Source organism: Chionomys nivalis, chromosome 1 (assembly GCF_950005125.1).
Source record: "Chionomys nivalis chromosome 1, mChiNiv1.1, whole genome shotgun sequence".
Taxonomy (NCBI): Eukaryota; Metazoa; Chordata; class Mammalia; order Rodentia; family Cricetidae; genus Chionomys; species Chionomys nivalis.
This window is the reverse complement of record NC_080086.1, coordinates 85,874,869-85,901,073: the sequence shown is the minus strand read 5'-3', so window position 1 is coordinate 85,901,073 and position 26,205 is coordinate 85,874,869. Positions and strand designations below refer to the sequence as shown.

At 41.6% G+C, this 26,205-nt stretch overlaps 1 protein-coding gene across 2 annotated transcripts in view; it reads left to right on the top strand.

Annotated features, from left to right (window-relative positions):
• The window catches only part of Grid2 (glutamate ionotropic receptor delta type subunit 2), a 1,426,614-nt gene extending 1,402,055 nt beyond the window's left edge, over positions 1–24,559 (top strand). The window contains exons 16-17 of one of the 2 annotated variants that reach the window (XM_057772147.1): positions 14,071–14,125; positions 20,593–20,672. In XM_057772147.1, the coding sequence (XP_057628130.1) occupies positions 14,071–14,091 (21 nt within the window). In that variant the 3' untranslated portion in view covers positions 14,092–14,125; positions 20,593–20,672. Of the gene's footprint in view, positions 1–14,070; positions 14,126–20,592 lie in introns of both variants that reach the window. The other variant, XM_057772140.1, reaches the window with a different exon arrangement.
• Positions 24,560–26,205: the final 1,646 nt, after the last annotated feature.

The following is a 26,205-nucleotide window of genomic DNA, read 5'->3' as shown; positions in this document are numbered from 1 at the left end:
CAGCTGTTATTTTATTTCAAGGGTACTATATCTGTGCACAGCTCCACCACAAGGCAATGTGTACCGTGTTCCAGAAAACTGACACGGCAGATTACAGCGAGTTCAGAGAAGGGAGAGACGGCCACTCTCCCAGATCTTGCTTTCCTGGAAGACGGCACAACCACTATAAAAGATGATGTTTGATTGGAACCTAAAGTAGCCCATAATGTTTGAGACTTCAGAGGAGAGCCAGGTCTTCTTTTACTGGGGTGATAAAGTATTTTGTGGGGAGGATGATTTTGGAAGCTGGCCTTAAAAATGGAATATAATGTTCACATGTGCAGTACAGAAAAAGATGTGTTTTTTTTTTTTTTATTTTTACAAAAAAGGGCAAGAGATAAAGCAAGTCACAGTGGACTGAAGCACAGCTCGCATTCGGGAAGATGTAGTAGCCTGGGTGGGGCATGAGGCCAGTGAATAATAGTGAGGACAGAAAATACCACAACTGCCGGGCGGTGGTGGCGCACGCCTTTAATCCCAGCACTTGGGAGGCAGAGGTAGGCGGATCTCTGTGAGTTCAAGACCAGCCTGGTCTACAAGAGCTAGTTCCAGGACAGGCTCCAAAGCCACAGAGAAACCCTATCTCGAAAAACCAAAAAAAAAAAAAAAAAAAAAAAAAAAAAAAAAAAAAGAAAATACCACAACTATGAAAGCCTAAGGGAGCCACCCTCCTGCCATCAGAGTTGCACACCTTTCACAAGCTCCAGTCCATTTCTGAATAGCTGTGAATACAGGACTCAGGGAGATGTTTGCAGTCTTCTAGGGAAGACAGACTTTAACAGGCAATGGCAATAGACTGTGATAAGCGCTATCGCAGAGGACATAAAAGGTGACTTGCAATCCAGAACAGGGCTCAGCAAGCACCCAAGAGGATCAGATTCCAAATTAAACCAGGGGGATTACTGGGCATGTACCAGGCAAAGGAAATGGGGACCACTCAGACTGAACGACCAATATGAAAGAGACCTGAGGGCAGAGAAGGGCGTCTGTTCCAGTGACTGGACAGAGGAAAGCCGAGCTGGGAATGGGTGGGAAAGGATGAACTGAGAGTGGCTGGAAGCAGCAGGAGGGAGCCTGGTTCCTCATAAAGTGCATTGAAGACTTTGTAGGGCCCATTTTTAGGAATGCTTTGTGGCATTGACAGTGGAGTAGCGGTAGGGAATGAATTGATCATATTTCTGTTTTTTTGTTTTGCTTTGTTTTGTTTTTTGTGGGTTTTTTGTTTTGTTTTGTTTTGTTTTTTGTGGGGTTTTTTTTGTTTTGTTTTGGTTTTGTGGGGGTTTTTTGTTTTGTTTTGTTTTTTGTGGGTTTTTTTTTGGGGGGGGTTGTTTTGTTTTGTTTTGTTTTGTTGTTGTTGTTTTGTTTTGTTTTTCGAGACAGGGTTTCTCTGTATCTTTGGTGCCTGTCCCAGAACTAGCTTTTGTAGACCAGGCTGATCTCGAACTCCCAGAGATCCGCCTGCCTCTGCCTCCCGAGTGCTGGGATTAAAGGCGTGTGCCACCACCGCCTGGCCCCATATTTCTGTTTTAAAGAATCAGTCTTCCTGCCTGAGAAGAAAGATTGGGAGCAGCACACGATGTGAGGGGTTGTCCTGCGGGGGAATGCTCGCAGCTCCAATGAGATGGTGCGGTTCCGGCTGCACAGTGAGAGGTAGAGAGGGAGCCTTGTGAAGGAAATGGGGTCAGAGGTCCGGGCTTCAGCTATACCCTAATGCAGCTGAGTTTTAAGAGGTGATAAGTGAGCTGAGGAATATGCGAGCCTATTTAACACAAAGTTCATTCTGAGAGCAGAGCTAAGGTGATGAACTTTCTCTAAGGACAAAACATTACAAACCCACTAAGCAGGACAGAGAACTGGGAGAATGAGCAGAGGACTGAGCGGCCCAGGGGTCAAGAGATTTTTCTTCAGTAGGAATATTGGTCAGTCCTGTCAAATACTCAGAGAACATGGCCACCTAGTAGAACCAGTATCTTGGAGGCCCCTAAGGACTTTGGGAAAAAAAATGGTATACAGAAAAAGGAGGAGGAAGAAGAGGGATAAAGATGCTGGAAAGCATAAGCCAGACTACAGATGTGGGAAAAGGAAGAATAAATACATTGGAACAGGGTGGAAGCAAGAAGCGCTAAAGAGTATTGTGCTTGCTTATTTGTGCTAGTGTAGCATGAACTTGAGAGTTTTTATGCAAATGAGAACATTGAAAATGCAGGAACAGGTGGAGAATAAAAAAGCAAAAAGGGGTAGGATCCATGTCACAAGTCTCCCAAGGAAGCAATGACAATCTCATCATGATGTCCAAGCAAAACCAAAAGAGTATATGCCTTCATGTAACTTCTGGGTTCAGTAGCAAGACAGTGAACACAAACTCTGTTGGATTCTGTGTTTTGCAGATCACCGGTGAAGGTGAATGTTCAAAGCTGTAAGAGTAAAGAAGAGGGGAACTCATTAGAGAAACATAGGAGCCCAGTGTTCATTGTTGAGGATTCAGCTGACCTTATGCCAACCTGATCTACACAGATAGAATTTTTCAGCCATCTCTGGCAGCCTTTGTGTAGGCAGAGAAAGCACAGTTGATGAATTATCTGGGAGCTGTAGCTTAAATATAAATATACAAAACATAGGAGAATGACCATCCCAAGTAGTATAAACAAAAAGCAATCTTTAACAGAGTGGTCAATAGGATATGAAGTAAAGAGAGAAGGCACACTAAAGGAAATAACTCTTCCAGAAAATATGTCTCTTTGCTCCAAAAAAATATCAGAATATTTTTCAATCACAAAAAATTCCCAGCAACCAGAAGATTGTCTTTTATGTGATGATTCAGAACCCAAATTCCAAAGCGTACCCCAACCATTGGGAGGCTGAAGAAGAGGATTGTGAGCTGAAGGGAAATCTAGGTTATAGAGTGAGAAATTGTTTGTGTGTCTGAGGGGAGGGGAGAAGAAGAGAAAGGAAAAGAAATGAGAAGGGAGAAGGGATCAAAAGGAAGTGTGATATATTTTCCCCCTTTAGGACAGGACACTCCGCAGTCCTTATTCTCCGTTTTCCCCAATTGTGAGTCTCCTCTGTGTCAATCTCCATCTCCAAAGAAGTTTCGTGATGAGCACTGAATGAGGCATCTCTATGACAGCTCCTCTCCCCGAACACTTGGGGAGCATCCCAGAAGAGAAGGCAGAAGGGTGATAGTAGCCAAAGGCAGTGGGTGACTGCAAGGAAACCATGTTCTCCAAACACAACAGGGCACATACACACATGATCTCACTGTGGCTGTCACAGCACGCACAAGACCTGCACACGCCCAAGCCACACAAAACCCCAGAGCGGGAGAAAGGAGGTAGTCACAAAGTCCCACCCCTGGGTGAAACTCCATTGTCAAGTGGCAGGTGTCAATAGTGTGGGCACTGGCAGGTCAACTCAACTTCAGTGGAAGGACGCACATCCAAGATACATGGGCAGCATGAACTGTACATGATAGGTTTAAACAAAGAAGACACAAAATTGGGAGGTTTGGGGGGTTAATATGATCAAAATACATTGAGTGAACTTCTTGAAGGACTCATTCGAAAATATGAAACAGTAGGCCTTCTAGCCACATGAGGGCTGGCCCATATATGACCACACAGAGTCTGCATGGGTCTGCCGCAGATGTAGTCCTAGAGCTGAGGAGACATGGACACGTACCCCCATCCCTAACCTAAAAGCTATTGAGAGCCATGTGTAAATGAAAAATCAGTTTTCTTCTAGGAGTCTCCCTGGGGAAACAGACCACTCTTAAGGGCAGGCCCCATGCCCAGGAGTAGGTAACCAACACAAAACAAGCTCGGCGGCATCTTCAGAGGGTCTCTGTCGCTTAATGTGAAGTCAAGGAATTTTGTCGTTACTGCTGTTCTTTTCCTTTTTTTCTACCATACAGGTCCTTTGCCTATATATTATGGTTTCCTGCTTGGAGTTTTTACGGGATTCCTGGGTTATGAACATGTGTGTCTCTATGTCTATATCCATGTCTTGAGCTTTTTCTTAGGCTCTTTTTCTTGTTTGCATGTTTTGTCATATTGTTGTTTTATTTATCTTACTTTATTTTGTCATCCTTAGGCGCCTATTTGTTTCCTAAGGAGAGACAGAAAGAAAATTAATCCAGACAAAAGAGGAGGTAGGCAAAAACTAGGAGGAGTAGAGGGAGGGAAAAAACATAATCCGAATATATTATATGGGTGGCTGTAGGAAGGTGAACCTCGAACAAAGATTCAAGGCAGGATATCTGCAATGGCGCAGACCAGGTGGAATGTTTAAATATAAAGCAAAAGATGGTCTTTGGATCTAGGAACATCGTATTTGATACAGAAGTAAAATACCAAGGTGCATTTACACAGCAGGACCTTGAAAACATAAAAATGAAGTTTCCAACAGAATGTTGGAAACAAAGTCTCAGGATAAGAAAACAAGAGCCTGAATTCTCCACACAAGCAGTAAGTGAATGAGGGATGGGGGTTTGTTCATTTAATCTGTTCACATTGCATACGGACATCAGAAGGCCACATTTCTTAACTGGCAAAAGTCAGCAGGTCAGAATACCATTGCAACTTCCTTCCGTAATAAATCTTGTTTGTATTGCATAATCTAATCAATACTTGTAGAATTGCCACACCACGCGCTCGGGCGCTCGCGCGCGCGCGCGCGCACACACACACACACACACACACAGAGGATTAAAATCCAAAATCAGTTTTCCTGCGATCTCCTTGAAAACGCTTCTCGCCTAGGCCCTCGTGCGGTGGTTCTGGGAAGTAGGCCCTCGTGTGGTGGTTCTGGGAAATGACTGGGCAAGCTACCCCAGTCTCTCTTCCATTTTCTTCATTTATAAAATGGAAATGGTGATAAGTTGTTCCCAAGAGCTGACATCATTTATTTTTCAATCAGTGTAAAGTCCTTAGCTCAGGTCCATGTTCACGTTCGTCTGCAAATGGTGTTATTTCCATTTAACATGGACCTGTGTTAGTCAAAAGACAGATCCTACCCGAGTGAGGAATATAGGGAAACCTGACTTTTAGTCTTTATAGCCGATCATAAAAAGTCTCTTTGAGAAGAGTGTACTGATGGAAACACAGCTATTAACGCCCCGGGGCTTAGAGAGTGAATGTACTCCCAATACTACAATCTAAAGTTATTTCAAAGGGCATTTGGACTTCGGATAAAAGAACCATAAACTGCATGTTCGAAAGCAGACTTTTAAGTGTGCACCTTAAGTCAAAGTCAAATGTGTTCCTTCACTGGGCTGTGCTTCATCTTACACAGCTTCAGAACCTTAAGAATGTCAGCCACATTCAGATGGGACATGAAGTCAGTCTGTTATGCAAATGGCAACAAACTAGCACCACCAAGTTGAAGGAGATATTGTTAAAGCTTTTCATTTTCTAATAAAAACAAAGAAGACTGCTAACTTTACTGGGATCCAGCCGAGGGTCCCACGTCTGCTAGTCTAGCGCCCACCCTTTGGCTGTATCCAAGCTCTCTTTTAAGTTCTTACTGTGGGACTGGGGATTGCTATGTTTTCCAGGCTATGTACTCACCCTGTCGCCCAGTTTGGCTTTGAAATTGCGATCCTCCTGTTTTAGTCCTCAGTTAGCTGGATCACCGTCCTGTGCTACGGTTAAAAAGATTTTTAATTTTTAAAGTGAATTGACAAATTCAAGACCACATTTCTCTTTGTTGTGACGCTTGCAGTCATCTATATAGCCAGATGGTGGCGCTGTGGTTCCATATGTTGAAATTTTCGCTTTAAACTGTTTTCAACAAGTAATAACGTTTTTTAAAAGTAGCCTTCTTTGGGGGAAAATGTATGACTTTAAACCTTCTCTAATTTCCCATTAGTATCAGAAAAACTGGGTGTTCAAGTTCTTTAGAGTACCTGGATGATTGGTTCCCATAGGTGCTGCGTTACAGGGTCGGTCCCAAGTCACCTGTGCTCGCTTGCCTTTAGTTGGCTTCTCCAGCTCTCTCATTAACTCTGTTGGTGTTGTTGTCTTCTCTTATTCTGATATTCCCAAGCTGATGATGGCATTGGCCCACTGTGAAACGGACTGTTTTCTTTCCGATCCACATGGTTTGCATAATCCCCTTTTGTCTCTGGCCCCTGGTGAGGACCTGAGTTCTGAAAGACCCTTCAGAGGGGCCCAGGGACACAGGTTAAGTATTCAAGTTCTCAAGTCTGAGGGCAATGCAGTGGACCAGGGACACGTGTTTGAAATAGACATAGAGACAGTTTGTTCAGAAAGGAAAAGCTCTCCTGAAAGTAGAAGTGGGCGAGAAACCTGAGGGAAAAGCCCCAAAAGTAAAGAACCACAAAGCTCTTGACACGTATCACAGGTCTCTTCCTCATTTTGTATCGCTTGGGCTACTTTTGAACATGCTCAGTTTGTTGTATGAAGCACAGGTGGTGAAGGGCATCCAGTCTTTCTGGCTTTTCCTTCCTTCCTTTCTTCTTTCTTTTATTTCTTTTTGAGACTCTCACTATGTAGCTCTGTAGTCCTGGCTGTTATGGAACTCACTATATTTAACAGGCTGACCTCAAACTCAGAGAGATTCCCCTGCCTCTGCCTCCCAAAGTGCTAGGATTAAAGCCATATGCCACCACATCCAGTGCCAACTGACTTCTTTACATACTAATCTGAGTGTTTCTTTTTGTGGTATCTATCACCCTATCCTATAAATGTCAGCACAGCCAAGGATGGTATTGTAATCCCAGCACTTGAGAAGCAGAGGCAGAAGGATCAGAAGTTTTGAGACCCAATTTATCTACATAGTAAATTTAGAGTCAGTCTGCAGCATATGAGACCCTGCCTCAAATCCCACAGCCCTGGAATCAAGACCTCCTGCATCAACACACCTGCTAGAACATGATGTCCAAGCAAACACATGGCAGGTGGGAAATGAAGCCAGGGAGGGAGTCATCAGGAGAGGCAAAGAACAAGTTTTGATCTATGTAACAAGTTACTTGCAAGCTCTTGTGTGGCCTCCCTCCTGGCCAAGGTGCCCAGAAAGAATAGAGCCAGATTCAGGGCCATTTATAAGTGTCACAGCCAAGGTGCCACCTTTTCTACATGGGGACATATCTTCCTCAAGCAGGCCCTGTCACCTAAAGGTCACCTAGCCCCACTCTTCCAAGTAAACTCTGAGCTCTAGGTATGGATTATAGCTTTAGCTCTCTGTATCCACTACGGACCTACCCCCATTAAAAGCGGTTTCTTTTCTAAGAAAAGCCTTTATTATGTATTGGCTTTCAGTATGCCAAACAAGTTGATACAGCATTTTAATCATAAGTTGGTTTCATGTCTGAAAGTCCTAGATTTGACTGATTAAAGGCAGTGAATAAGAAAATGAAAGTGTGTTCTACATGAAGGGTTGAGCATCAGCTTGCGTTGGTGTGGAGAGAAGTCACTGTGAATTTGCAGAAAGCCATTCCTAGCTCCTTGATATCCTTCCTCCACCTTATATCACAGTAAATGAGCAAACAACATGCGGCTCTCCTAGACCCAGCAGTAAACACAGACCTTTAGAATCCCTGATTCATCTCTCCTGAATTCTATTTGTCAGGCAACTTCCATTCCTCCCTACACAGGGAAATGATCTTGTATAGCAGACAATGTTCCATGGGAATTCCCTCAGATGACTCTCAGTCCCCAATTCACCCCCCCCATTTCTCTTAATTATTTTTCAAAATCATAATATTGCGATGTTCTGTACACGCTGATTTGAGAGGCCACTTCCCAGGTCCCACCATGCTATTTACTTCTTTTCCAAGAATGTTACAATCAAAAGATAAAACCGAGCCTCACAGTTTTAGCATAAAACATGAAAAAGAAGAGGAAGTATTATAGGATGTGTAACTGGTCTTTGGTTGGTTGGTTGGTTGGTTTGTTTGTTTGTTTCAGTCCTTCCCTTCGAACTTAAGGCAAATAGGAGAGATGAGGAGGAAGAAGATGAGGTGACAAGAGGTCACTTAAGCGGTTATAGCCTTAAACTAATGTGGAATTCATTCTCTTTGAAAAAAATGCACACTTTTTTATTTCTTCCCTAGGAAGTAAAATAAAACAAGATTTGCCCGGCTGCAAACTTTCTTTAGGAAAACTGTAGACAAGATAGACAACAAGGGATTCCCTTGAGTGTTTCTCCAAACTACAAAATTACACAGCCCACAGCCGTGCTACCAGGGTGTCCCTACTCCCTAGCATAAATGATAGGTCGCTTTGAGATGGCAGGGCCAGTCTGCAGAGTTTGATTTCCAGGGAGACAGGGCAGGATTTGCTGCTATGCAGACTGAGTAATGTTGGAAGCCAACATCATGTCACATTTTGTGCGCACTTTCCAAAGATTAATCCAAGCGTTACAAATGGGACACAGACTGCCATTGTCCCGGGGACACTTTAATAACCCACACCTACAATATTCAACCTGTTGTTTGCACAGGGACAACTCTGGAACACAAAAACCCACCAGAACAACTCAGGGAAGGAGGCGCAGAGAGGCCGAGTCCCAGGCGCCAGCATCTCCTCGTCTCATCCTTCACGGCAAATGAGTCTGTTCAGGGCTCATTTGTGCTTGAGGATGGGGGTCGCTGGCCGCTTTCTTCAAAGCTTCTAGGGAAGCAGCGCTTGAATGTGCTTCTTGCCCAGTCGCTCTCTCCCTTGTGCGCCACTCTGGCAAGGTTTCCCAACTGCAGGTGATTTGTGCTTCGTTTTGCATAAAACAGTTCACGTGAAGTAACCGCTTCAGTCCCCTTGGAGTAAATCTTGCCTTGTCTGTTGGACTGCGCTCCCCTGCCCCCTCCCCGCCTTCGCGTGCTCGCATCTGTTGTTCTATGATATTCCTCACCAATGGGAGGCTCAGGAGGCAGCCCCAGGATCAGAGGACTGAGCGCCAGATGAGAGTAACTCACAGTTGCTGTCTCTAATCCATCTTCTTCAAGTCCTTGCATAGAGCGCTCAAGATCACACCCCTTCCTACCTTCACCAACCACCCATGGCCTCGCAGGTCAGAAGACATCCAGATCCAGACTGCAGCGGGAAGCTGTCTTTCATAGGAGAGGGTATTTTTTTTTTAATCATAAACAGAAATGTTTGGAGAATCACAGTTGTGATCATTTAATTTTAGATTATGTAATGGTATTGTAAACAAAACTTGGTGGGGTTTGTTTTTTTTTTTTTTACGTAAAACATTACTGTCACAATTAGTAATGGCTAAACTGTGAAAGGTGGAAAAATTCACAACCCAGACCAGAAAAATAAGATAACCTTAGAAAATACCTATCAGACAAAAAAATGCTTACAGAATGATGCTCATGTAATTCACCTTACCTTATAAATACTTACAGAAAGATGCTCAGGTAATTCACCTTACCTTATAACTCTGTACATTATACTTACAAAAAGGAACCAACACAAATCACTTCATTTTCACTTTTTAAAAATGTGTGTTTACGCTCAGGTGCACACACAGCCTGCACTTGGAGGTAAGAGGACAATTAATCTCAGAAGTTAATTCCTTCTTCCATCACATGGGCTCCTGGGATTGAACTCGGGCTGGGTGGCAAGTTCCTTTATCCACCTTGCTGGCCCATAATTTATACTTTCATGACAAGTTCCTGATATGGGAAAAATTACAAGAGCCAGAAAACACAAAGTACACAGTTGGTGAAAGGGCACGCTCCTACACTTTAAATTCAAGCAAGGTGCTGACTTAAACAAGATCAATATATTCATCAAGACAGGACAGCACACATTTACTCTAGTGCTCAGGAAATAAAAATCCTTCCATTAGGCTCCCCATGTAGTTTCATTGAGATAATAATTTTTAGTTTTTTATCACCATCCTTCTTATCAGGTAAGTAGAGGCTGATTGTTTTATAGATATAATTACCCTTGATATGAAAACTATGTGATTAACTCGGGAATAAACACAGGACTCCTCTGTTAAGGATCTCAAGTAGAGGCAAGCTAACACCAGTGGGTCAGGGGCAACGAGAGGCAACCATGGAACTCAGCTGGTACCAGAAAGACCTGAGAAAGTGCGACAAAGAACCTACACTTCCTCTACTCAAGGTCTCCCAGTGCTGGAGCAAGATGTCAGCTAACTGCGTTTGGTTCTGGAGCCCAGAACTGACCCCCCAGTTCACAAGGTTGTTGGAAAGCAGTTGCTTGTGTGACAGGTGTCTGTTTACTGACCTGTCTTCCTGTAGTTCCTACCTAACTGGCCATTTCCATGGGATCTCCGGGGCTTCTGAAGGGGACAAGGCCTCTTTGGGAGTTCCCAGTCAGGTCAGGCCACTCACATACTCTGATGTCAATTTTTTAAAACTTAAAATATCTCATTTAATATTTTAATCTACCTATGTTTATTCAGCATGTGTGTGTGTGAGTGTGTGTGTGTGTGTGTATTATCTGTTTCTAGAATTTGGTATTATACATGGGAGAGTTGGAGAGACTGAGATGCCAGACAGAAACTGGAAGCATACGGAAGGAAAACTGGCAAACATTTTTCTTTAAAACAAATAAAACAAAACGGTGGGAGAAGTTATTGGTTTGGGCCGATGGCACTTGGAGAAGATTTCCACAGGGATGATCTGGGGAGCCCAGGCTTTCCAAATGATTTATTTCCACAAATGACCGAAAGCAGCCAAACCATTAGAGCTGAAAGGAGCAGCATCTCAGCCTGGGACAACCAGCAGCTCGCTGAGGAGCTAGTATGGGCTCCATGCAGAGGTACCTCCGACATCAATGGCTGTGAGTAAAAATCCAGCATCTTGGCACCGTTTCAGGTGGCCAGCACACGTATGGGAAGAAGAAGCAACCGACAGGAATGGCGAAGAGTGAGTTTCACATACGTGTCTCCATCCACACTGGCAACAGTCAAGAACCACGTATGTGGAACACGTGTGCACCCACTGAGTGCTCGTGCACCCACTGTGTGCTATCACCACAGTCTGCCCTCATGAACCCTCAGATTAGCGGAATTACTCTGGTATAAATTACGGACAGCATGGATATCTGTTTCGGTAACTATCTTTTCTACAGCTCAGAGATCTCAGTCCTTCAATGCCCGTTCAGTCAGCTAAGAGATCTCAGTCTTTCAATGCCCGTTCAGTCAGCTCAGAGATCTCAGTCTTTCAATGCCGGTTCAGTTGTGGCTTCCTGTGGCAGCGATTCTCAACCTGCGTGTCAGACCCCTTCGGAGGTTGAATGGTCCTTTCACAGGGCCTGCGGAAGACCATCGGAAAACACAAAAATTTGCATTACGGTTCATAGCACTGGCAAAATTCCAGTTATGAAGTAGCACCAAAAATAACACTATGGTTGGGGTCACCACAGCATGAGGGTTGCAGCATTAGGAAGGTTGAAAAGCACAGTCGCAGGCTGAGACTGAAGAGCTGGGTTCATTCACAAAGCCAGCACGTGTTGCAAGCTGCTGATGTGGAAGTCTGTTAGACTAGAAACATAAGTGACACGCCACTTCCTCCTGCCACATCCCAAGAGTAAGGCAAAGGCGAGGAAGGCAAGCAAATGGGGAAAGGAAGCGTGCACAATGGCCGCCTCACCGGGAAACGGGAGGCCAAGCTGTGCTGTGCATAAACTGTCCCTGAACACTAGGAGCCCCTGAGCACCCACACTGGTCTAAGGATCAGCCTGACATCTCTCTCCTGCTTTACTGGATCTGTGGCAGCCGGGCTCGCAGTGGTGCTGTGTCTGCGAAGATGTTTACAAATGTTCGCAGTAAATAAGACATTGCAATGCGGTACTCAAAACAAGACAGCATTGAGATTGCTCTTACAGCTTTGTGCTGATTATTCCAGTCACAGCCACCCCCCCCTCCCCCGCCAAGACTGTCTCCTTTATTATATAAGAAAGATTTGGAATAGTTGGTCCCTGGAGTCTTGAAAAGGAGGTCATGACCTCAAGAGTCATACAACCCACTGTGTTCTTTAAAAAAAAAAAAAAAAAAAAAAAAAAAAAAAAGTCTAGATTATACTCAGTCAGATTTATTGGGGCTCAGAGGACGATAATTAAAACAAAGAATAGGAAATATTAAATTAAGTAGCTTTAAAGATAACCAGAAACAAAGCTTTGGAAGACAGTAACTAAGATTTCAACTAATTCAATTATTGCCTAACTCTAATGCTTAAAAATCTAAAGTCTACATGTTTATTTGGTAAAAATGATCATTCTGTATTATCTAGCTGTATTTCTTATTTTAAGTGTGTCCTCTAACTCCTTTTGTAGTTAAATGTTTAATATAAAAAGTAATTAAAATATTAAATTCAAGAATCTTATCTCTAATTCAATTGTTTTTTAATTTAAAAAAATCTGACTACATTCATGGGTGTCCTTTTGTTTTAAGCGACTCCTATTGACCCAGCTATAACTATAATACTTTGTTGTTATTAGATAAATTGTCACAGTGTAGTTCTGGCTGACCTGGACCTCTCTATGCAGACCAGGCTGGCTTTGAACTCATAGAGCTCCATCTGCTTCTGCCTCCTAAGAGCTGGGATTAAAGGCATGTGCCACCAACCCCTGTTAAAGCTGTAATAAATCTAATTTTAGCTATTGGTGAAGTAAAGTGAACTACTTCTAGACCCAATATGAATCAGTCCATTTCAAAAGTCTGAGTATCTTTGAAATTTTCCACAGTTTTAAGAATAGGAACACCTGGTTTGTGTTTGAATATATAGGTGATGTGCTTGTATATGCCAACCCACTATAAAATCTTGTCGGTTAAATACAGTGTTCCAGCAGGAAAAAGGGACACGGGAAACAACAATCCATAGAGAGATGAGTTGCTAGTACACAATCTACTAGATCACTGTGGTGTCGAAAGCAGCAAGCCTTCCTGACCCCAGAGGCCCAGACACTGCTTCTTCACAAGCCGGGCTTTCCCTGGTGTTTATGAGCCAGGATGGGAACCAGGAGCTGAGTCAGTCAGCCATTTCCACACTGAGCACTAAGGGCAGGATCTGAGGCGCGCCTGCGACCTGACCAAATGGGAGCCCAAACACTTCTGAAACAGCTAATTTCAGAACTGTCCTGTGGTCTTGCAGAAAGATACAGGATAAATGCATGACTCTGCAGAGACAAGAGTGCTTCGGCTGCTCTCCTTTCTGTGCCTGTGACCTTAAGAATGTTTCAGGGGACAATAAATTGCAGGAGTCCCACTACTGGTGAAGGTTGTTTGTAGACTATAAAGGGTGTTGATTGATCCACTTGCAGCACACTGATGGCAATAGGATACCCTTGCAGTCAAGAAAGAAGAGTGCGATCATTCTGGGGTGTGTGTGTGTGTGTGTGTGTGTGTGTGTGTGAATTTGTTACAAGAATTATTACAAGTTTTTTTTCTAAAAACATGCATTTTGCCTATATTTGAAAAATTGGATCATCTTCGCTTTTTTTATCCATATATATCAGTGTTCAAAATTTATAACAACATCTGGTTGGTTGATTTATCACCTAAGCATGAAATAAGTTAAGAATATGGAATTAGTGCCACATTGCCACTAAAATTATTCCTCTAGAGTTTCCAGCAATGCCACAAGCACAGGCATACCATTAGTTGCAGTGTGATTAAAAAATTGAATCTAAAGCATTCAAAAGTAAATGTTTGCTGGGAAATGTCCATTTTTTCACAGATCAACTTTTTAGCAATGACAACTTTTTCAGTAATGCTGGCAGGGTGTTCACATAAGAGTGAGCTCAGTGTCTAGACAAAATTAAACGAAGTGTCCATCACACCAGGTGGTTTTGCATGTCAGTCAAGTTAGAAAAGCACCAAATTTCTTTCAAGCTTGCTTTTCTAATTATTTTTTTTTTTTTGGTTCGTTTGTTTGTTTTAAAAATGTTTCTTTGAAATACCTGGGAAAGTTAAAGTTAACTATTATTTGAATTTTAGTTCTACTTGGAAGTTTTAGGACGGTTATATTTTTGTGTGTATAAATTTAAATTGCACTATTCTCCCTTATTTTCTGCTTTGTTTTGTTCTTTTGATTTTCAGTTCCAAGTTCTAATTCAGTGACATAGTCCTGAAGGATCTGTCACATGAAACACATGTGAGTAAACACAGACCTGTGACGCGGAATGTAACCCCTTTAGTAAACGTTTTTAGCCGTGGCAGCAGAAGACGGATTAACGCCTGCTGCTCTCTAGTCTCTCTGTGAACCATGGAGATGGCGTGCCTAACAGCAGCCCTGCAATACTGACACCTCAGCCCTCTCACCTTGTTCACAGCAGACAAAGGGTTAAAGCACTGCACTCAGTTTACATGATTTTGGGGGGAAATAACTGAGAGAAGCCGACGACCCGGGACCCACACATACTGACATCCCAGTTCTTACATATATTGACACTGCAGCAGCTGTAAAACAGCAATACATTTTTTATAACTGCAGGAGAAATTCAGCTGAAGTAATGAGTATATCTAATCCATGCAGATGCATCTCATGTTAGGCGACAACCATGAGGTCAACCAGGTCAAACACTAAACAAATCTGTACTTTGCATTTACACTGTGGAGCTTTTGTTCCTTTAAATCCACAATTGTGGGAGACAGTGAGCATTGCTGCTTTAGGGGAGGGAAAGGGTCCTGCATTGGGCTGCAGGGCTGGCTATTGTACAGTAGCCTCTCAGAGCTGTGTGCTGATGTTTCCGATTCCTGGCAAGTACTCTCTGCCGAAGGGAGTGCCCTGCAGCACATCAAAAGGACCAAGTTCTACAAAAGAAAAAAGAAACTCAAGTAGGCTTGAACACACAAAGACGGGGAGAAAGAGATGAGAAAGGGGCCAGGCAGAGTGTTGAATACAAAATGAGTTCAACCAAACCCCAGGAGCTCATCACTTACATTTATCTTACTCTGGGAGAGGGCGTCAAAATCAGTCCTGACATAAACCACCCACTGCCGTTGGTTTTGACTCGATGTGTGACTGCCTGTGTGTCTGTATTTACATGTGTGTGTGTAAAAGAGAGAGAGAACTGCACACTGAACAACCACAGAAACATCTCATGAGTGATCACTGTTACCTCGCAAGAGTTAAAAAGAAAATTTTTTAACAGGACGGAATCCCCTGTGAACGAGTTTAGTGTGACATCTAAATCTTGTAACTGTGCATTGCTTTAACATCTTTGCTACAACATTTAAATTCCACTCCTGCACTTACCAAGCCTGTGAGATTTATAGCTTATGCTTGTAGTGTTTTATGTGTGCTTAATATATTTCAAGGCAAAACTGATGGTTACTTCTCTGCAAAAAGTTATACTTCATAGGATAAATATAAAACATGACTATTTATCTACCACAAATGGCCTAGAAGCTAAAAGGACAAGGACAATACTTCTTCATTCTAATTTCAGTTTGGGGAGGAATGTCCCCAAATTCTGACAGGATAGACACTTTAAAATCCTGTCATGACCATCAGTCTCCTGTGTATGCATCAGATGGTCCTGAATGTAGGAACATATCTTCCAGAGACAGAAAGCACAAGGCCAATCCTGACTTTGTTGCAATTCTACAATGAAATGGATGGTTTTTAAATTATGCTTTGGAGGTAAGTCAATAGTGAACAGAAAGAGATGGGCTTGCAGAGAGAAACCACAAAAGAAGCACATTTAGAACTGTGAGGCAATAGTTTTGCCAATAATAAATGTTAACAATTAGTGTGTTAGAGTGTTCAAATTTTGCCCAGTGTCCACAAAGTTCTAATCTAATACACATATGAACAACTTAAAGAATATCCATAATGTATGCACAATAGTGTGTCATATTTGTTTCAGTTTTGGTTTGCCTCTACTGTGTTTTGCTACTCTATTGTGTTCAAATGGCTCCGGTTTTACTTATTGTCTCTCCACTAGAGGTTATTGTTATTCTTGCATATGACTTTTGTTCATCAGAATTAGACATCGAAACTAAACTCTTCATGGTGAAAGATGACAAGCACATGTAGGTGAGTGTGTCAGGCTTCTGAATGGACTGCACCAAACCCTGTCCCATAGGCTTGCTGAAACAAAGTGCTGCATTCAGGCAGCAGCCCCCAGTGAAAGTCAAACTCAGTCTTGTTGACATGGAGCTCAAATTGAAGCCTAAAATAATTGCCATGGGCTTTGGAAGATTGTTCTCTGGGATTTTCTCCTTCGACTTTCTTAAGCATGAAATAATTAATAATTTCAGATGGTTTAGGGTCCAGGGCTCATCACATGAGAGTCTGATGTTGCAGCACATTGGTTGAAATAAAAAAGGCAACTCTGACATCTTGTGAGCAGTTTTCAAAGCATGTCTTGAGCTAGAGAAGTCAAGGTGAAAAAAAAGAACAGCTGAGAGGAGCTGCGTGCTGGCCGTCAGGTCCCCTTGTTTCCTGGCTCGAAACCAGTCCTTATCAAACACACACCGTGACAATCCTCTGTATGGTATCATGAGTCTACAATTGTTTTACATCTTTTTTTCTGATTAGCATTTAAATACCACAACGTATAAAATAATGTGGTTTAAAAACCTACACGGAAAAAGCCAATAGATATTGCCAAAGGATAAACACAAAAACAACATTAGAAGTCCAACAATGAGTACTCTGCCCCATGAGTTGCCTGTGTTATTTATGACTGCACAGAAATTCTGTCTTTTCTGAGTTAGGACAAAGAAGAAAAGTAGGTGCCAGCCTTTGTGTGAACCCCAAATCTGAGAGGCATTTGGGCGGCTGTGCAAGAGTGGGGAAGCCTAGGCTTCTCTGCTCTAGTATCAATCCCCTGAGCAGCTCCATGCTCTCAGCAAAAAGAAGCATGCCCTCAGGCATCCAGGCCTCGGTTTGGGTGTGCTTGTGGAGGTCACTTCCATCTTCCTGTGGTTTCTGTCTTCACAGAGGCAGGAAGTCCTCCACATGACTAAATGTGCCAAGGCATGTATTATTAGTCCACTTGGAAAACTAATTATTTCCTAAGTCAAAATTGAGGCTTATTTTGGGGTGCTCATCTTTTCAAAGACACAAAAGCCATAATATCCCCAAAGAATCTCATCTCATAAAGTTTCTATCTTCCAGAAAGAAGTTAGTTGTGTATTAACTGAGGCTAAGATTCTAGCCTCTGGAGGTGAGGACTGGCTCCCTGATGACTCCCACTTCACGGCGGGAGTCTGTCACAAATGAGTTAGAACTATCCTCTTGTAAAACTCTGATCTTATATATAAATGTTTCAAGATATGTGATAAATATATTAGCAATATATTCAGCATTTTACAATATACCAAAGCATTGTCTTCACCTTATTTCAAATTTCTAGAACCTAAGGGCCCAACAAGTTTTGCGTACTCTTCCTTATTTCAGAAAAGCAGACGGCCTTTCAAAATTCTAAAAAAACAAAACATAAAACACATCCTACCATCTCCTTGATTTTCCCTCCCATTAGTCCAATATTTTATCTCCCTTTCTGCAATAACTATATCCATTAATGTGAACTATTTACCCTAATACTTAGATGGCTTCAGCAAATATTGAATTAAGCATCTTAATGCTTAATGTTATATTATGTATGATAGAGCTATCTCCCTAACTAGGTCTAGTAAGGACAAAATTTGTGTCTTGTACACATTTCCTATTTTCCAAATTATTTAGGTTAATTTGGGTACAATGTATAAATAAATAAAAGTTTCTTAACCTGTTCAATTTCTATAGAGAAAATGCACTAAAAAAATAATAAAACAATTATGTCCCGTTAGTTGTTATCCCAAAATTTCCAAACAATGCTCAGCGAAGCGCCATTCTACAAGTTGTGAAGAAAGATACCCTAAGACTCACTGCAGGTCTCGGGGACTAGCAGAGTTTTTACTCTGGTCCAGCACAAATGAGGCCAAAGTGCCACAGAACCAAACAAGAAAACAACAGTCTCGGGTCAGAGACACAGTTAAACAAGATTACTTAAGATCAGTATTCCCTAAGACTACTTATTTACAAAATCTAGCATCTCTTTGTTTTATTTTGATTTTTGATTTTTCGAAGGACGTGCTCAGGAACTTTCTGATTAACTCTGGTGTCTTCTGAGACTTTAGGACTGGTCTCCACACTGAGTGTAATCCAGTAATTTACACTACTAAAACAGCTGACAATCTGATTCAGTTAACTGGCAAGTGCTACCTTTCTACCAACACAATCAGTAGGAAGCACTTCCTCTTCTCTAAATTGTGTAAGGTGAGCAAAGGCTCTGCGAACCATGAGACTTGGATACAAGTTCTCCTGACAAAGATGCAGAAGCAGGAGTAACCGGCGCCTCCTGAGGCTGGCTGAAGTCAAGATATGTGATTTGTGCCCATGTTCAAGATTCCTTCTGTGGCTTTAAATTTTTATGGTTATGATATTTAATGACTGGCATGTAAGATATGTGTCTTTGGCTTCAAGAAATAGAAAAGTCATTATATTATAAGAAACAGCACAATGAATAGAAACATAGTGAATCATTTGGATAAAAATTACATCTGTCCTCAGAAACAGGGTACCCCCAGATGGTCGTTACTGAGATGACTAACAAGTATATATGGAATAATTGATGTGGATCGCTAAGAAGATCTCGTTGAATGCACAAGTATTTCATGATCCTATTAGTCACTCAAAGACAAATACATGTATTTAACCAAATGCAGTTAAATTACAACTATAATTCCAAAACTTAATAACCATACACAAAATGTCAGCTGAACCACAGAAAATAATTCTTTGTATTTTTAAAATTCCTTCAAAACATCATTTCATAAATTAAGTAGAATTCATTTCATGTTTATTCCCTAATGCCTTTTTATCAGAGAGGAAGAGAATAAAAAGAATCTACAGAAAGAATTTACAGTATTTATGGAGATAACTTATTTCATGCTTTATAGTTATGCCTACTTCTAGTAATTACAAATGAAAAAATACAAAGCAACTTAGTTTTCTATTGTTTTTAATTAAAGGTATGCAATAAAAACTCTTTAGGAAGAATAAATTCTCATTAGCTTGTTTGTGAAAACAAATGTTTTACCCTTGTACCTCCCAAATGAGAGTTAGAAGTAGTTCGCAGACAGTGCATTTTAAACAGCATATATAAAACTTGGATTACAGATGTTATTGCAGGATGGTGGTATAGTTTATATTTCCTATGGTTCGACTCCTTTTCTTGTAACATTTTTTTGTTTGGTGCTAGTTATAATTTTTGGTATCACCTAATCATACAAATAATCATGTAGATTGTGATATATAGCAAAATAGAAATTCTGTCATTTAGGCTTTAATGATATAAATGTGTAACATGATTTCTAACCTACTAATGTTTATATGGTGTATTGATGTATTTCAAAAGGCAGCAGAAGTGAAAAGACCACGTATACCCATGCAAAAATGCTTTCATGTTCAGTTAAAACACAGATATGTCCCCAAAGACATATAGCATAATTTGAAACAGTTAAAATTTGATGAAAACAAAGCAATTAGCATTACATAAATACTTTAAAAGTTTTCTCTTTCATGAAAAAAAAAGAAATAGGAAAGTCACTAAATCATACATATTTATCCTACAATGAAGTAGGGTAAAAACTGAGCAATACAAACTTTGATTGGTGGCAATCATGGTAAGATTTATATATTATTAAGTATTAGTACCCTCCCATTATTAAGGATTAATACCATCCCATTTTGCTCTCTAGTATTATGATAAACACACAGAACAATTTGGGGAGAAAAGGTTTATTTCATATTCCAGTCCACTGGGAAAAGAAGTCAGGGCAGAACTCAAGGCAGAAACCTGGAGGTAGGAAATGGAGCTAATGCCATAGAGGAGCACTGCTTTCTTGGTCCCCGTGACTCACTCAGCTTACTCTCTTACATAACCCAGGATGACCTTTCCAGGGGTGGCATCACCCATAGTGGAGTGGGCCCTCCAACATCAATCATTAATCAAGAAAAATGTACCACAAACATGCCTACTGGCTAAACTGATGGAGGCATTTTCTTCCCAGATGATTGCTTGAGTCATGTTGACAAAACAACAACAACAATTTAAAAAAAAAAAAAACTAATTAGTACATATTCTATAGCTCATGCAAATTCTAAAACCAGTCACTGAGAGTTAATCTATGGGATTCAAAATCCGAGGATTCAGGCACCAGGATGTCATGTATGACTGGACATCAGCACCAGCACTAGAGAAGCATTTTATTCATTCTTTATGTAAGACAGTGCTGTTTTTATTTTCTGGTCATGGTATCCCAAACCTTTGGGGTGATGCTACCCCAAAGTTATGCTAATCCCAATTTGGCCAAACTCCAAAGTCCTCCCTGATGCAGATTGTATAGAACCAGCTGCTGATATGCTCAACAGACCCTGGTGGCTGCCCAGGGTCCAAGAAACCCATGAAGCCACAACTGAGAAGTTTATTAGGGGCGGCACCTCATACTCCTTATTCTTCTTGGTGGACATTCAAAGTGGAGCCTTATTAACTGTGACAAGACATTCAACGCTGTTCCTTGTCCATCCTCAACCTTGATATCACCCTCTGCTTTGTTTTCTCACAGGCGCCAGCCCTGCAAAATGAAACTGCAATGCCTGAAAGAAGCAATGCTTGGCCATTAAGGCCATGTTTGAAACTTGGTGGTAATACCTGGAAAAACCAGGCATCCAGCCGTAGCCTGCACCAGTCTTCACAACTAGGAAGGCCTCTTGATGACCCGTAACCTCTACCAACCCTGGAGCTACTGAGCCTTTACCCACCTCTTGATTTCAGGACTCATTTGATCCTGAGGACCACAAACTGGTGAGCTGCTGTGCTGTCTCCTAAATTTAAAATTCTTCTTCCATTCAAGAAGCTGTCTTCACCAGACTGTAAGCCCTGCTACACTTCTCCTCTTGAAGAGTAGCAAACGACCACTGCTCTCTGGTCCTGAGTCTAGCCTGGACCGGTCCTTTAGCCTGGGAACGATGATCCTTGTCCATCGTGGACTGTTTGCCAATGTGTCTTGGTGTAGAGCATCCAAACTGAGGTCCAAGTCTGAATCACAGCGGTGGTGCCCTCTTGCCCCCAGCTCCGACCTGGTCAAGAATCACCTGGGTTCTCAGATGACCAGGATACAGGGAGGTGTGAAGGACCAAGGAGAATGTGCCTTGGCAAACTAAACCAGAGAAAAATAGAACTCTCTTCCAACTCTCACTGAATCAGTTGTGACTGTGATTAATCATATTTTGTCATAAATTCCTCTCCATATTACTAAAATAATACCATATTCATATTTATGAGAGGTTTAATTTTCTCCATGCAAAAAGACATTGCCTTTACTCAAAGACCAAAATGTATACATTTTACATGAGTTCTTGGCTAATGGAGAGCCTCTAACTTGAATACATAGAAAGTAGATTTTTTTTCATTGTAGACAAGGATCACTTGGATGCTATTCTCTACTTTAATGTTGTAGTGCTGGTATATACCACCCTTCCACGAAGAAAGCTGAGTTTCCCCCAGGTCTATTCCGTGAAAACAACCTCTTTCCAACAAAATTCAGAAGCTGTTTATGAAACATACAATGCCCTTATGAACTTAACTTTGAAAAAGATCTAGCACTGCACTGAATTCTGGGAATACAATGAGTAAGTCATGTTCTTGCCTCAAGAAGTTTGCAGTCCAATGAGGAGGTCAGATAAGCTAGCCTAGGAAGCACTGTAGCTGTGCAGTGGTAGTCATGGGATTGCACCTCTGCTCCTTGATGCCAGGGAGCCCTGGACAATCTTCTAATATCCAAAATTGAAAGCCAGCTTGCAGACATCTTGCTCCTTTAGAGTCCCTGCAAGTTGTGACCCAGCAGTCTCTAGTGGCTAAAGCATTAGTTCCAAGCCACCCGACTTCTAGACAAGTTATATACCTGCTTACAGTGCACTTTTCCCAATGTGCAAACTGGAGACTCTCCTGCAGTAGCTTAATGTAAAAAGCAGACTGCCAAGTCAGAAGATGTGGTACTAAGTTTAGTTCCTGCTATTTACTATGGCTGAGGGCAAATCACTTGCGCTCTATGGTCTTTGGTGTCTAGCATTGACAAATGAAAATAAAAGCATTATCTCCTGTTCCTACCTCAGAAGGTTGTTGTGAGAAGTGAGACTGTACATGAAAGAACCTTTTAGCTGTCAGCTTTTCATCACCATCGGTTTTTGATCCTTGCTACCAAATACAATGCCAGCATTTGTCACAAGGGCATACTCTTATTCTGCCTTTACCCTGAACAATGGAATGGTACAAGGAAGATCGAGGTCATTACTTCCTGGATATCTGGTTTCAACATGGGAATGGGAATGCTTTCCAGAATGACAAAGGTAAAGAATAAGGAGCAAAGCCAGGACCCTACTGTCACACTGGCACGCCACCGTTGACACACAGCAACACACGGGACTGCCAGCCTCCTTCACAAAAGTCTGTCCCTAAGGTTTGTGGCAGAGAATCAATCCTTGGTTCCAGAAAACCAGCCGCACTGTCGTAGTTCATGGTATCACCTTATCTATCACTGCCCGAAGTATCACCAACCTCTCTAATGGAGCACAGGCCTCCCCAAGTAAACTAATGGATTATTTATTCAAAAGGGACAATAATCCAGATAAATAAAGTATAAGCTGTCCACAACTGCCTGATCTATTACAATTGGACTAGCAGAGAAAATTTCTAGATATGAATTAAAGCAAGAAAGTGATGACATGTTTATTTTTTTATCATTTAATCCTCACATCAACTTAGCTTTTAGCATTATGATTTTTACTTGACTACTCTATCTGTCCAACAGAATGAGGATAAGATTTGCTCCTGATAACAAGTCTTAGATATCTCATTTATGTACACAAACAGACACACACACACACACACATAAGCACACACATGGGCACAGGTACATGTATACTCCCAAACACAGGCACATGAGCATACACACAAATAGGCACAAGCATATGTCCATGCACACACGCATTCACAAATATACAAACACAGGCACAGGCATCTGTATCCACAAAGGGCAAAGGCACATGTACATCTGTACATCTGTAAACCCAGGCACATGAACATACATATCATATCATATTATATCATATGGCCGAGGAACAGGGAAGAATGCCACCATTTTGATGTGGGATGTCTCTCTGTATGCTGTGAATATGTTTTATTACCATTGGTTAATAAGGAAGCTGATTTGGCCAACAGTCAGGCAAAATAGGGCCAGGCGGGAAATCCAAACAGAGATACAGGAGAAGAAGGGTGAAGTCTGGGAGATGCCAGCTGCCACCCAAGGAGCAACATGCCAGAATCCCACTGGGAAGCCACAGGCCACATGGCTATACATAGATTAATAGAAATGGGTTGATTTAAAGAGCTAGTCAGTAATAAGCCTGAGTCATTGGCCAAACTTTTATAACTAATAAAAGCCTCAGGAACTGGTGGGCAGGAGAGAAACCTCCAGTTACACCATTTTCTTGTCTCTATGCATGGCTGACCCTGACTGGACTTTATTGCTGATGATTTAACATGGATTCTGGAATGGTTGATCTAATTTGAGGTCACTATCACTGAATGTGCCCTAATCTACCCCAAGATAACACCCTGATTCCATTTCAGTCTTATGTAGAAGTTTAAGTAGAAGTTAGAATCTGATGGAGCCGCTGATACCCAGTAATTCTTAATCAAAGGGAGAGCTTTCCCCTCAAAATTTCTCCAAAGCTCATAACATCTTCCATGTTCCCCAAGACTAACTTCACATTTTCTATCAGTGTCATCTTGGGTCAATAGAGCGATGGTTACGTACAGGAGATCTGACAGAATTGTGACCCCGAAGAGTCCCAAACCCCAAAAAGAAAACTTTCCATTGTCCTCATTCCTCAAGATCCTAGAGCAAGGAAGGAAGAATATGGGTAAAAAGTTCATTCGGTGTTAAATCATTTTTAGTGTAAAATACAAATCATCCACAATCTCCTCCTTGCTGTGAGTGACATTAGCTAACCAAATACAACGTCCACTGGGCTGAAAAGTCCTTAAGATATTGACACTACAGTGTCAGTACCTAAAATAAGTTGAAAACTTAAAACAATGTCTTCTATTATAGCTCATACCCACCACTTGCTTCGGGAATGAAGCCAGGCAGACTCAAAGCAGCAACCACCCAAGGTCAGAGGCATTGGGCCAAAGGACCCAGCAAAGAGCAGACCTGAGCCAGCAGGGAAAGCTGTCACTGAAATGGCAGCCATGCTTACAGAACAAGATGTTCTACAGATCAGGGGGCTAAGGAAGAGTAGACAGATCGAGGCAGGAAGGCAAATTAAGATGTTGGAACATGCATGGGTTGAGGAAAAGTAGGCAAAGGATGCATCACCCACTCCACACAGCGTTTGTCCCACAGTGGTTGTTCCTGTGGCTGCCAGGATTATGTCATAGTTCTTTTCTACGAATTAAAATCCTCACTATTACTGATGTTGTTTAACATAGTCAATCCAGAACAGAAAATATTTCCTTATCCCAGGCATAGACATACTTTTTTTTTTAACATCCTAGCTGATGTAACTTTCTTTTACGGGGATTTTTAATTTGTTCACAAATCTTTAATGTTATTTTATCAATAAAATTTTGTCAATAAATACTTCCCTGGTTGAATTCCAATTCCTTTGTTAAATTATTAAAACTCAGAAACAAAATCCGGTCATGTTGATTTATCATTTGCCTGCACTTGCGTTCTCTAGGCTATGAGAGGGGGAAGGTGTTCTAACATTGCTGATGTGCAAGTGAGATTGAAACAATTAGGGAGAAACACCAGGAGCGGGTAAGCATAGGGCACTCGCAGGCGACTCACAGCAAGCATTCCGGATGAACTTCAGTCTGCAAATTGTACCTCATCTTCCAAAAGTCAGAGACGATCAACCCTCCCCTGGCCCAACAGGATGCAGAAAGCGCCTGGTGAGAGACAGACATATGGGACAGAAAAAAAATGATGAAGGCAGCATTTTGCAGGAAAGAGTAGCTAAGCAGAGACCATAGCTGGCAAGAGCACCACACTTTGCAGGGAACTGGTGTTAGAGGTTCCAGCAGTAGATGGAACAGAGCCAGGAGCCACAATTGTGAGAAGAGGGGAGCAGTTTCTACAGTTCGTGTTTGACTTCTGTGTGTTTTAAAGCAAAGAGCTCACTACCTCTTGTAAAAGGCTGTGTGTGTGTGTGTGTGTGTGTGTGTGTGTGTGTGTGTGTGTGTGTGTGTGTGTTTAACTGATCTAACATAACCTGGTCAGGCTTGAATCCATGTGAATGGATTGCAGACCCTGGGTTAAGAATAAAGAAACATCATCTACAGTGTAGCATCAGAGACACAGCGACAGCCTCTGTAGTGTGAGACCTGGAAGTCACCAGGAGAAGAAAAGTGGTCTGAGCCCTGTCCAATGGGCTGTGTAGAGAAACACGATGGCTTGGTAAATAGCATCTCCTTCTTAATCGTGGTGCATGTTGCGTCTTCTCTCTTGAACGCGCTCACATACTCCAAAAAGTCAAGGATGCACGCAGCCAGTTTTAAAGAGAAGAGTACCTGTAAGTATAAGAATTAGAGAAATTCTAACTGATAATAACCAAAAATTAAACCGAGTAGTCAGCCACTCTTTGCTGAATACAACTCACTTTAGAGTAAATATCCATGTAAAAATTACTGGTAAAAATTATCCCAACGAAATGTAATTTCATTCCCTTTCTATTGTCTCTAGTGTAAATACAATACTAACTTTTCCATAAACATTTTTCTCCATAAATACAATATTTATATATTGAAATTTGGAAGATTTTTCTTTCTTTCTTTTTTTTTTTTTTAGCTAGTTCAAACTTTGGCAGCAAGTAAAATCTTAGAAGGTCTTAAATCAAGATCCTGAACTTATTTGTTTTCCATTTATGTTAAGTTCCAACTGTACTCCAGATAGAAATGTACAAAACAGTAAACGAAGTCACAGCAGTCAGAGAAGGAAGGGCCTTAAGCTCCGTGCCATTAACTGTATATTTATTAGCTGAGACAAAGGGCTGAGGAAAGGAAAAAGCTTCAATGGCAGTGAATGACGAAGAAGCTGGACCCAGGCTGAAATATTTAAAGAAGTAGGGGTTGAGCTAAAATAAGAATGGTGAGTAGAAGTTTAGGGATAAGT